Below are 13,596 nucleotides of genomic sequence, written 5' to 3'. Positions count from 1 at the left end.
TCATGTTAGTAATCTGCACTTTCTAATACTGAAATTCATGTAAAATCTTCATAGTATTTTGTACTCAGGTCCCTCTCTCAGACTCTAAATAATAACACAGGAGACTGGTTTCTCAATAACGTGTCCTTCCATTCTGCTTTTATTACCTGAAAAGCCCTGAAAAGCTAATATTAACATTCACTATCACTAAGTGAAAAATTTGCATTTAAAAGCATTTCTTACTGTCTTTGTTAGCTATTTCTGAGACTACCGTTCTGTCTTTTGTGAATTTGTTTTTTTCTCTAGACTCTCTCCCCCAACCCTGAGTCTCACCTTTAATTCAGTCCCTATGCATATCTTGTCTACATATTCCTGGTGTGCAGGATGGTGTCTGAACCCAAGAATCGGACCCACATGGACAAACATGCAATAAATACATCAATGGACTATCTGTGGTTTTCACCCATCCTCCCCTTCTCATCTATAACACCTTCCACTGCATAAGTCTGGATCTCTAAAATGTATAGTCTCAGTGAGCAGCAACAGAGATTGAGAAGGCACAGTAAGGAGCAGAGGGTAGTCAGAGAGTAGAATATCTTACCACTACCTAGAACTAGGAGCTCTGGTAGCATAGTGCCTAAGGCACTTGACTGCTAACCAGAAGGCTGGCGGTTCAAACCCACCAGCCACTCCTCGGAAGGAAGCTTGGGCATTTCTACTTCCATAGTGATACTGCCTCGGAAACCCAAGGAGGGGTCGCTATGAGTCAGGGCCGACTCGATGGCAAATAACAACAACAACAACAACAGCCTAGAACTAGAAATATACATGAATATCTAAAACCAATGCCATCAAGTCAGTCTGACTCATCATTATCCATTAGGATGAAGTAGAACTGCCCCACAGGGTTTCCAAGGCTGTAATCTTTCTGGAAGCAGGCTGCCACAGCTTTCTCTGAAGAGCAGCTAGTGGGTTCAAACCACCAATGTTTTTGTTAATAGCTCAATGTTTTAACCATATGCCACCAAACCAAACTCACTACCATTGATTCGATTCCAATTCATAGTGGCTGTCATTGGGTTTCCAAGGCTGTCAATCTTTATGGAAGCACGCTGCCTCATCTTTCTTCCACGGAGCAGCTGGTGGGTTTGAACCACCAATCTTTTGTTGAGCAGCCAAATGCCTTGACCACTACACCATCAGAGCCTCTTAATCACTAAAAACCAAACCAAAACCAAACTCACTGCTGTCGAGTTGATTCAATTTATAGGGAACCCTCCTTGGGTTTCTGAGAGAGTGTCTCTACAGAAGTAGATTGTCTTCCTTCCAAGGAGTGACTGTTGGATTTGAACTGTCAGCCTGCTGGTTAGCAGTCAAATGCCTTAGGCACTACGCCACCAGAGCTCCCCCTTACACCACCACCACAATACCACCAAGGCTCCCTAATATCTAAATCTTTCAAAAAGCCAATTGTCCTTAGTTGATTTGATTCACAAGGCAGATATTACAGGATAGCATGAACTCCAGAGTCAAGCTGTGAAGGCTGCATTTACTAAATGCAGCCCTAGGTAAGTGACTTGACCTTGCTGTATCTCTGTCACTTTCCCCATTGGAGGTAGTGTATATAAAGACCTGGTGATAGTTATCCTTTTGAATCCTAAAGATTTAGATCTGGTGGACCTTTCAGAAGCCAAACCCTAACTTTCATTGATGAGGAAACAGAAATGGAAATAATTTGAGGATTCATAGGTTTCTTACTCAAGGGGTCAGAGCATTTGCCGCCTCATCACTGGACTTTCTAGAATCTGCCTTTATTGCTTCTACTTCATATATGAAGGACCTGTGTATATAAGTTGTTTTCCTCTTGAATTGATGGATTTATACTGAGCCATTACCTCACCCATGCTCTGCTCCAAGGCTAAGGACGAAAAATGAGACAGGATTAGGGATGCTGGAGGTGGTCATGGATCACAGTGAAAAAGCAGCCTCCAACTCAGCCTCATAAACAAAGCTGTGAGCAATGACATAAGCAGCCTCACATAGATTGAGAATAATAAAAACAAAAACACAGGGCCAGATTGACACAGAATTCATCCCTCTGATTCCATGAAAAAAGGTGAATGAGGGAGTGTGGAGCGAGAAAAAGTTCCTAATACAGATTAAGGGTCTGTACACAAGTATATTTATTGAACTGAAATTATGTTTTAATTAGTCCAATCTGAACAACAACCACAAAACACCTTCTAAAATCATTTATAATTCTGAATTGACTGGAACAAAAAGATCAGATTATATGATGCACACGGAACTGGCCTAGCCCTGAGAGCAAATTCTGAGCAAACCCTGGTAAATAAATAAGGCAAAGGTCATTGATGGCTTTCCATCCATACCCACTGGTACACACAGAACATCTATCTGGACCTAGAAGAAAATATTGACTATGGATCTGGGCTCTAGGGACACAACACACATGTGTTTCTGTCCTGCAGAGCGTGGAGGCTTCTTGGGGCCTGGATGCTGGCAGGAAAAGACAACATTCACTTATTTTCATCTTGCATACTCCAAATTAAATCTATCATTCAGCTCCAGTGGTGCCCTGTTCCTTGCTGGTCTCCACAAATCTCTGTGCAGACTAGATCTTAGACCCTAAACATTCTCTAAAGGTATCTGGAGAGAGTCAAAGTGAGGGGGGTGGGTTGTTTTTTTTTCCTTCATTTATTTAATTCACATTCTCAATTTTTCTTTTCCTTTTTTTTTTTTTTTTTTTTTTAACCATCCTTCCCCTAATGTCACAAACTGGCAGCTCCCGTAGTAGTTAATAGAGACATGTTTTTTTTTTTTTTTTTTCCTCCCTTAGAATGTTTATTTCTGCTTCTAAGATGTTTCTATTTTTACTGAAACCAGAGAAATTTCTCCTCCTACCATGCTCATACCACATATAAAAAGCAGTTGGGAAAACATTTTTATTATTCCCAACCACAATACCGCTTCTGAGTAACTACAAAGAAGGAAGCTTCAGACACCCAAACAGGGAATTTGAAGGCTCAACCTGATGGAAATGCAGGAGGTGGCATAGCTAGTTACTACAGAAGTCCAAACCAGAGCCCAGTTTCCTAAAACCCAGCCTAGGCCTCCTTATACCAAAGGAATGATTTTTTAGATAACCTGACCTCTCATAAATCTTATCTGATAATTCATTAATAAATTCACTTTTTGGGTGTAGGTCCTTACCAGGTTCCTATAATAATGAAGTTCTACTCTAAGCCAATTTGCTTTGGGGGAAAGGCTTTGTGTGTAGGGGGTGGTGGGTTAAGGAGAGGATGCATTTTCATAAGGACCATAACAGATTAAAGGGTATATATTGTGGTCCACTTGAGATGTAGTGGGAAGCAGAGGAACTGGGATCCAAGAACTGGCTTTGCTACTAACTTGCTGTGTGATCCTATAAAAATCCGGTTTGGGCTCTGGGTCTCATTTTCCTACCCTATAAAATATAACTATGTTTTATGACTCTAGCAGAGATATTTGGTTCTAGGAGGAGTCACAAAGGGAAGGAGAGGACAGAGGGAGGAAAGGAGAAGAGAGGAAGCTGAACAAAGGAGAGAAGGAAGTTAGAAAATGTTTTATAACATTGAAAAGTTTTAAAATGTGACGCTCTTGAGGTTTCTTTTTCTTCATATGTATTTTTAGAGTTTACACGTACAGAGTAAGTTTTGATAAATATGGATTGAATGAGTGAATGAATGAATGAATGTAAAGCTTGAGAAATAAGCCACTAGGAAAGAAATGACTGGAAAAAAGAGAGAGCGCTGAAGTATGCTCCGTGTCTCGGCCGGGAAATGTCCCCCACCGCGGGCAGGAGTGTCCTGTCAAGGACTCCTGAGCCTCACTCTTCCCGCCTGACGCCCTAAAACCGCCAGGGGGCGAAGCACAGCAGCAGGGTCCGGACGGAGGCGTGGTTGCTTTAAATTGCGGCGCCTGCAGTTGGGTGTCTCAGTCCCAGAGTCTGAGAGCAGGCGCATCCTGACTCCAGCGCTGACCCGTACCCCGACCCGGACCCGGACACTCTCCGCCGCGGAGGAGAAAGCAGGAATTTCCGAAATAGCTGCCTCTAAGCGAGTTTCCGCCAGCCTTGGAGCCCGGGTGCACACATAACAAACTCTCCGCTTTCTCCACCTGCCTCTTCTGAGCCAGCGCCGGCGCCAAGAGAACCATGGCCAACGCGGGGTTGCAGTTGCTGGGCTTCATCCTGGCCTTCCTGGGCTGGATTGGCGCCATCGTTAGCACCGCGCTGCCTCAGTGGAAGATTTACTCCTACGCTGGCGACAATATCGTGACCGCTCAAGCCATTTACGAGGGGCTGTGGATGTCCTGCGTGTCGCAGAGTACTGGGCAGATCCAGTGCAAAGTCTTTGACTCCTTGCTGAACCTGCATAGTAAGTGCATTCTCCACCCTAATGCCCAGACCCACAGACCCTGTGAAGTAGCAGTGGCTATCTGCTGATTCTATTGCGTTTAAGTTATTTTCCGTCGTTAGTTGATCGAATATTCTGATCAGGTTACTTCTTCTAGTTTGGGAGAAGGGAGGTCCCAGGCTAAACTCTAGTTTGTCTCATTCTCTGGGCGAGTGTTCTACCCCTCTAGATACAGTTTCATCTGAAATTCCAATGAACTTCGGGGAGATAGGGTGAAGGCCAAAGTTCAGCTTGAGCTCTTACTCTGGACGTTGTGTGTAAATTGAAGACTGGTAGTATGCAAATTATAAAAAGAGGGGGAGGGATGCCTTGAAAAGTTTGTTGCCTCAAATTTGTAAAATTAAATAGAAAATCCCAAAGTATTAGATGAGGATTTTATTAAAAAAAATGTGTCTCTACTATGATGTTTCATAGTAAAAATCATATTCTACTTGGAATAGCTCATCTTAGTGTCTTCTCCTTACACTTGTGGTTTATGATTGTGATTCTCCGTCCAATTTCTAAGAGCCATTAAGGGTGGGGAAGCCCATTTGCAGCCTCTTCCAAGATTTTGTTCTCTGAGGAAGCCTCTGGAGATTCCCCTGAAGGGGTTAGGCTTTCTCAAGTTGGGCGTCTCCAGAAGAGGCAGGCTAGGTAGTGTGGTTATTTTAGAAAGAGAAGGTTGATAGGAGGTGGAAAAGAATGACAAGAAAGAAAGGTTTTTAAAACCCTCCCAGTCCTAATATGAAAGGATGAATGAAGGTGTTGAAGAAAACTGCATCAAAATAGATCCAGGTGATGAAAGCAGAGGTCAGCTGGGGAGGAAGATAGTGAGAGGTGAGGACAGCCCATGTTTCCCTAAGCTTCTTTCATCCTTGAAGGAAATTCCTCTGTGATGGATGTTCTCTTCTCACTTCTGTGAAGTGAGAAAGCATTATGCAGAGTTACATGTTTCTAAGGATTGTGTCCAGAAGGATCATAAGATTCCCCCCACCCTTTTTTTTTAAATAAAAGTTTTTGAGTGCTGTATCAAGAAAGTCGTTAAATTTCCAGTTAATTAAGTAACGACTGTTCATGGCTGGACTATCAAAAGAAATCACAATAGTTTCTGGGCACTATGTATCTGTTTTGCGCCTGAAAAGCTGCCTTGGTCTTTGCCTATATAAACAAACGGTGTGCTCTCCTGCCTCAACCAGCCCAGCAGCCCTCTCTGTGTGCCACAGGAGCAATCAAACTGCCCCCCAAAGTAAAATAGCATTACAGTTGCTCAAATTTATTTTGGTTGCTTTGTCCACCTCCTACTGAGGAGCACCTTTTACTAGTACAAGTGGTTTTGTAAAAAGCCATGTAATTTCAAGTTCTAAGACATATGTTCTGAATCTGTGGAATTTGATCACTGTTAGTGAAGTCTTGAGTGCTATCATTTCAGCTTTTCAAAGTTCCCATATTAGGAGCCCTTTATACCAAAAACTGATCTATATATTAGTAACTATATGTTACTTATTGCCCTTCTGTTATATTTACTCTCCTAACATGAATAATTGGGAAATAATCATAGAATTTCTTGATGGATGTGTCAGAGACTATATCTTTTGGATGCCGTGTTGAGGGGATGGCACATAGTGAAGGTTCTAAGGGAATTCCGGAGAAATATTGTTGTCAATTTTATCCCTTTAATCAAGATTGTTCCTTTTCAGCATGTTTAGATAGGCTTTCCTTTAGCTTCCTTTAATGAACCTATGGAATCTGCAAATCTTCCTACAGATGATAATGTGTTAAAATGTTTTGTTTTCATTTGCTCCTATTATTATACAGTTATCATAGTTTTTGAAGTATGGTGGAAGAACTGCACTTTTTCTCTTCCCTAGCCACCCCCCCCAAACCACTTTCGAGATTTCTTCCTGATGAATTTGATGTTTGTTTTTTTTTTTCCCCTCCAGATCAGATTCCTCTTCTTATTTTGATTAAGCCAGAGTTTATCTAAGGTGGGGCTGAGACTTTTCTCTTAAAACTGTTTCCCAGAAGAGGGAGCTTTGACTCACAAGTTCTCTCCCCTAACCTGCCAATGACTCACTGGAGGCCTCTGGATGTAGCTCAGAGAACCTGTCTCCGTTTGCTCACCTGAGCCATGGTGCTCACACCCACCTGATGTAGAGACCTGGGGTAATGATTCATTGGCTGGTTTTGGTATAATTCTGTGACATCCAGAGGTGATGACGATTATCTGTAAATATATGTAGTATTTCTGTGAAACGTTCCATTTCAAGAAGTGCTTTAAGTGAAAAGCTTGGCTACAAGTTTCCTGAAATTGCACCTTGCCCTCTGCCATGGAAGCACACTCGGTGTCTTAGAGTCTAGATTATAGGGAATTGTCAAGTTTTTGTAATTGGACAAATTACAAGTCCCTTGTTCCTCTGTTTTAACTAGTGTCAGCTGTAAAACGTATATAACCTTCATAAAATATCTAAAGGGATATAGTGAGATGAAGCAGTATGGGAAATAAAATACAGTGGGACTTCTCTAGATGGTTCTTATAAAACAGTTTATGAAAACATAACTGAGAAACTTCTTGGGAAAACAGATATTACACTGAGTATTGTGGTTTTAGTGATATCGCCTCAGAAACCCGAGGAGGGATTGCTATGAGTCGAGTCCGACTTGACGGCACATAACAACAACAACATTGTGTTTTTACTTTGGCTGCTGTTCTGATCCATCTGAAGTGTGTGATGTATACTGAGCCTTAATAATCTTACCATTAAAAATTAGAATGTGCAGTGGAGACTACCAGATACAGTTACAATAGACTTTTCTTGATTAACATGTTCAGCTTTCCTTGTTTTGATCCAAGTCTCAAATTTTTGAGAAGCTAGTGCCTATTTTGTGTGCTTAGTTAATTGCTTCTTGTTGCTTGACTTTTATAACCACAGCTGTCCAAAGATTGGACTGCCCTGGTTGCCTGTATGGTGGGAGTTGTTTAAACAGAGAATGAGTAACAATTTTGTAGGAATGTTGTGGGGAAGATCCAAGCACCAGACAAATGGGAGGTTAGGCTAGACTCTCTCTAAATCTCATCTAACCCTGAGATTCTGTAATTTGTTTATAAGCTCCTCTAGCCTGTTCAACTTGCTTTGCATGAATGCACATGTGTGTAGGTGTGCATAATGAGTATTGGTTGTCAGTGAGCTTTCCCAGCACTCTCACCATGATGTCAGGTTCCATCATGGAGACAAAATCACTGACTTGAACAGTCTTTAGATCATAAGCAAGCAGAAGCTAGGATACCCACTTATGCTGCTCCAGACTGCATTACTCCTGACGAACTGAGTATAGTCAAGGGGTAGTTCTGACTGTTGGAATGATGGAAGTTAAAACAAAAATCAAGGATTGAGATTACAATATCCTGGTTTTGCACCGACTAGCTATGTGTATAAAGATAAGCCACCTGATCTTTCTGAGCTGTAGTTTCCCCATTTATAAAGTAGGGCAGAGTGGGAGGATGGAGAAATGAATCCATGATTCATTCATTCATTGAACAAATGTGGGCCAGGCCCTGTTTTTGGTCCTAGGGATACAGCTAAGATGATTTCTAAGATCACTTCCAGAACTGACATTCTTCGTTACTGACTGCAGTGATTGAAGGAAAAGGGACAAATGATGAAACTTAGATTTCTTTTATTAGCGTGATGAGCGAGTGAGATGGACGTAATACAGAGACATAAATTTAATTGTGAGATAATTGTTCTAAGAAAAAAAAAATAGATAGGCAGCAAAACTATTACAAGGTATCTTCAAAACTGACCCCTTCTCCTAGACCACTTTAATTACTAACTGTGCTTGTGTTTTGAGATCACATCCAATGGCCACCAGTTAATACACTAATAAAATGGAAATGCCTACAATGAGGACTATTGAGAAATTTTGAGTTTAGGTTAAAGTAAAAGATTCAATATGTAAAAAGTCATGGGAGTGTATATAGTTCTCTGACAGTATGTGATAAGCCCATTTAACTGTGAGGGAGAAGACAATCACTCAATAGTCAGTTCATTTATTCACCTAATATTTATTAAGTAATTGCTGAGGCAAAGAAATACTTGTGGGGATACGGATATAATTGAAAGCTATTTTGTTTATGGTGTATAGGTTATAGAGTTATAATATGATCAGTAAAAGACATTAACAATGAAAGGCATTTACATGATGTTCTAGTGCTTGTGTATTAAGACTTTAAAGCTTTAGGGGAAAAAAAAAGTCCCACATACTTGTCTCTGCTTGTCCTTCTACAATAATGTTGATTAACCTAACTGTAATAGATTAATAACTTCTAACCTATTCCTTATTTTATAAGTAAAGATCTTTGTAAGTTAGAGTTTTTTTTTTTTCTTTTCTCTTTTTTTAATTATACTTTTAGTTTGAAACTGGTGGGAACACCTTAGGGGGTCTTTAATCTCAAGATTATCAGTCTAGCTAAGTGTAATTAAAAGACTGCCTTCTCTGTTTGCTGCTATTTGAAGAAACAATAGTGTAACAGTTGGACTGTTTGTTAACCAGATTCTCTGTAGACAACTTCAGTTGTAGGGATATCTGTCTATTGTAAAGATATCTGCAAACTGTAGATCCCTAGGAACCTTAACAGGAGCTCTGGTGGTGTAGTGCCTAAGGCATTTGACTGCTAACCAGAAGGCTGGTGGTTCAAACCCTCCAGCCACTCTGAGAAGGAAGACTGGGCAATCTACTTCCTTAGAGATATATCTTCGGAAACCCAAGGAGGGGTCACTGTGAGTTGGAACCAACTCCACGGCAGTGAGTTTGGATTTTGGTCTGAGGAACCTTAACAAAAGGAATGTCTTTGCTCCTAAATTATATCCTATCAAATCAGTTCAATGTTAATAGTACAAGGTTACAGAACCTGTCTCTCTGGTCCAAAATTCTTTTGAAAAACTCTCTCAACTCTTTGGCTCTGCTGTCCATCATTCACTAGGGGAAAACATCATCTTAGGAGCACATTGAGCACATAATTAAAAAAAAAAAAAAAAAAAGGCCAAGTTAAGCAAAAAGAAGTGCAATTTTCTCCTGCCAGCATTAAGTGTTTGATCTAAGCTCAATCTGGCTTTATGTAGCAAGGTTTTAGCACTCACAGGCGCTCTAGAGAGGAGTTTCTCAGTAATATTTCAATGATGCAGATAAAACAGGGGAACAAGTATCTTTACCTGTTATATTAGTACTATTTTTAAAGGATAAAATAAATGTTTTCATTCAAATTCATTGAATACAGACACTGAATCCGTGTGACTTTCCAGGCGTCCTGCTCAGTGCTTTAGATGGAAATAGGAACAAATACATATCTCACCCAAGCCATGGAGGAGCTTACAATTACATATTTTAAATCCCTGACATTAAAGGCTTCCAAAAGACCTTAACTGGAAGGATTCATTTGGTTCCAGTTTAAAACTACAATTTAGATTCTATCTGCACAAAAAGCCCTTATAAGTTATAATGTAATACTTGCTTATTTTGACATCATTATGTATGCCTGGCTAATGAGTTTCCATGCTGTTATGATTCTCAAGTTGTTTTTTTTTTTAATTTTTTCTTAATTTTTTCCTACATATCAGTATAGTTAAGTGTTGGTTCATATGAGGTGAAATGAGATTTTGTATTTGTCAGTCAAGCACTGTGAAGCAGGAGCAAGAGGACATTTTGTAAGTTAATGGTGCCAAGGCATTAATGAAGTACACTGCTTTGCAACACAACATTCTCACACTACTCCTTTGTCAGATATTTAAAAATGAAGCATGATGGCATTCCTTTGCACTGTATGGTATACACAATTCCCAAGTTTCTTCCTTGCATTATGCAAACATTACCTTGTTTTATAAAACGATAAATCATGATAGGGAAATTAGCAAATATATAACACAATATCTGCTCCCTCTCCACTGAGAGAAACTTTGTTTGAACTTTACTCCTTGTGAAGACAAGGCATGAGTGGTGAGAGGAATAGGCATAGCATGTATCACATGAGTTTTCTCTGAGAATTTAAGGGAGAAAATTATTTAGAGATTAAAAAATGTGAAAATGAGAGAGTCCCCAGTGAGGGTGAGGAGGTGCTCCGGTGGCACAGTGGTTAACTTTCAGCTTCTCATCAAAAGGTCAGCGTTTCCAACCCACCAGCCAATCTGCTGGAGAAAGATGAGGCAGTCTGCTTCCATAAGATTTACAGCTTTAGAAACCCTACTGGGCAGCTCTATCCTGTCCTATAAGGTCTCTGTGAGTTGGAATCGACTCAGTGGCAGTGTGTTTGGTTTGATCTCAGTGCAGTGGAGCCCTGGAGTACCTGATATATGTGTGCTCCTTGCCTGGGAGATTGGTGGTTTCAAGCCCGACTCATGAGACTAATGCCCAAGAGACTCCTTGTGAAGAGGAGCACTGTGATCCAAGTGCTCAGACCTGCTGGGCTGGTGGCTTGCTGTTTCCACTTAAGTGGAGATCATGATGATTAAATAAGCCAGGCCCATGTTAGGGCCTTGCAAGTCAGCCACGGTGGAAAACATGGAGAGACATGAGAAGAAAGCAACAAAAGTGAATAAGATAAAGTTGGAAAACTAGAGATTTATGAGAAACCATGGCAGAGGTGGCTGAGAGATAAAAGAGGCTATTGATATTCAAAGGGCTATTATTGGAAGAAGTTTACTGATTGTGTGCTCTATATGTTGTTGTTGTTAGGTGCCATGGAATCGATTCCTACTCATAGCAACCCCATGTGACAGTATAAAATTGCCCCATAGAATTTGCTTGGCACTTATTTTTTGGAAGCAGATCGCCAAGTCTTTTCACCAGATCTTTCTCCCATAGAATGGCTGGGTGGGTTCAAACTGCCAACCTTTCACTTAGTAGCTGAGCATTTCACTGTTTGTGCCACGAGGGCTCCTTGGGCTCTGGATACTTAATACCTTTCAATGACTTCTGATTGCACCTAGAATAATCTCCAAACCCCTTAGCCTACTTTGCAAAACCCTGCAAGGCATATACCTTCTACCCATCTCACTAAACCTATTTCATTTTACTTTCCACATTGTATTATCCTCCAGAAGAATCACCAGCCATCCCAGTTTGCCCAGGTCTGAGGGGTTTCTCAGGATGCAGGACTTTCAGATTCAAAACCAGGACCGTCCGTGACCAACTAGAAAGTTGATCATCCTATCTTCCAGGCCCATGGGTCATCATTGTTACTCTTAGCATCTCTTCTTCCAACATTCTGCCTGGAATGTTTTCCTCCTTAGTGAAATCTGAGAGTCAAATTTGAAATCTGGGTTAGGTATAAGAGCTTAGGAATTTTAAAAAAACATCATTATTATTCTCCCTCTACGTAATAATTGTCTTGGGAAAAATTGCTGGAAAATCAAAACTTAGGGCATGCCTTAATGATGGAGTCCTTAGTACTTTCCTTTTCATACCACAATATAGTTTATGTTTCCAAGAAAAACTTTTGTAATACTCTTATAAGTATCTTCAGTCCCTGGTAAACTCATGGCCCATGAAACATGTGTTTTGATCCAGCAGTATGTATACCACCCTGACATCCTGAGCTGAGGGTGTGGCTGGTGTGTGTATGCTCTAGCACAGTTAATGAAGAGTTTTGGTGGCTAATGAGTTTCATAGCTAAGGGATATGTCAAGGGAAAGTCTCTATTTTACTTTTAATTAATCAAGTAAAATTTTGTCTTGGCTTCCAAAATATCTCTACATTACTTAGAACATGCCTCTGGTACTTTTTAGAAAGAGGCTATGATTTTGTCAAATATGGTCTGGTTATGGCAAATATGGAAGTATCAGCAAATTAAAATGTAATGATGTTTTAGAAATCTTTAGTTTCAATTGATTGGTGACCTAAGTTCTCAATCCTAAAGACATTAAGCCTGAGAAGCAGTTTAAATTAGAAATTGGGATATAAATCTCTCCTGCTCTCAGCCACTTTTGAAGATAATCAAGGATTCAGTTGTTGCAGTTCCCTGGTTCAAGATACCATCATTGGCATTTTGCATAATAGAAACTTGATCTCAGAGAATATTTAGTGGCCTACTCAAAATAGCATTGTTTGTTACAATGTGATTAATATTTATATATGCAAAAATGCTTGTCACATCTTAACACTATCATTGAGATAATGGTCTTTATTTTCAATAAAGAGGAATTAATCTAGAATTAAAAAAAAAAACACAACTCTTCAATATTTAAAAAAAAAAAAAAAAAACCTCACTGACATTGAGTTGATTCCAACCTTTCCTTGGGTTTCTGAGGCAGTATTTCTACAGAAGTAGATTGCTCAGTCTTTTTTCCGAGGAGTGGCTGGTGGATTTGACCTGCCAGCCTTCTGGTTAGCAGTCAAATGCCTTAGGCACTATGCCACCAGAGCTCCTGTAAATCTTTATAGACTGCCCTATCTTTCTTACGCAGAGCAGTTGATGGGTTCAAACCAACAACCTTTTGGTTAGCAGCCAAATGCCTTAACCACTATACCAGAGGTCCTTTGCCTTATTCAATATTAAACCATGACAAAGTTTAGCATCACGTCATTTTTTTCCCCTAGTCTGTACACATATGCCACAATTATGGTGTCTAACTTTCAATCTTTGAGAAACATACTGTCATACTCTCTCAAACCTGACCCCATCTATTTGATCATGCCAAAGATACTCTTAGAAAATTAGACAATTAATGAAATCTTGGGAAATATCCACATTGAATTGTTGTGTCTGCTGTTTTTCAATATGGCAGTTTAAATAATTTTAAAAACTAGTGATCTATCTCAATAAAAACCCACCATCATGTTCTTTTTTTTTTTTTTTTTTTAGGAAACTGGTCTGGTATTTCCCCCTATTCTATAGTCTGTTCACTGGAGAGACCAATGTTACCTACCCAGCCATGATAATCTATGAAAAAAGCATTTCTTATCTTCAGATTCACCCAGTTTTTCAGAAGCTTTAAGAATGATGTATAGGACAGGCATATGAGTTGAACATTTACCTGAGGTAGACACACTCCTTGGAGAGAACAATCATTGAGAAAGAAGGGCTGCCTATGCACAGGGAGACAGCTTAGGGGGCAGGAGTCCATGGAGGGATGGAAACTGGGAAGAGGTAACTATGGGGAGGAAGTGGGAG

General features: G+C 40.1%; 1 protein-coding gene across 1 annotated transcript in view; it reads left to right on the top strand.

Moving 5' to 3' along the window:
• The first annotated feature begins 4,192 nt into the window (after window positions 1–4,192).
• Window positions 4,193–13,596, top strand: part of CLDN1 (claudin 1) — a 16,862-nt gene continuing 7,458 nt past the window's right edge. Inside the window, exon 1 of the mRNA XM_007936014.2 lies at window positions 4,193–4,415. Within this exon, the coding sequence (XP_007934205.1) occupies window positions 4,193–4,415 (223 nt within the window). The remainder of the gene's footprint in view (window positions 4,416–13,596) is intronic.

Source organism: Orycteropus afer, unplaced genomic scaffold, assembly GCF_000298275.1.
Source record: "Orycteropus afer afer isolate SDZICR_OR568_19922 unplaced genomic scaffold, OryAfe1.0 scaffold00032, whole genome shotgun sequence".
In the NCBI taxonomy this organism is placed as follows: Eukaryota; Metazoa; Chordata; class Mammalia; order Tubulidentata; family Orycteropodidae; genus Orycteropus; species Orycteropus afer.
Note: the sequence above shows the minus strand (reverse complement) of the source record. Positions and strands in the feature narration are given on the sequence as shown.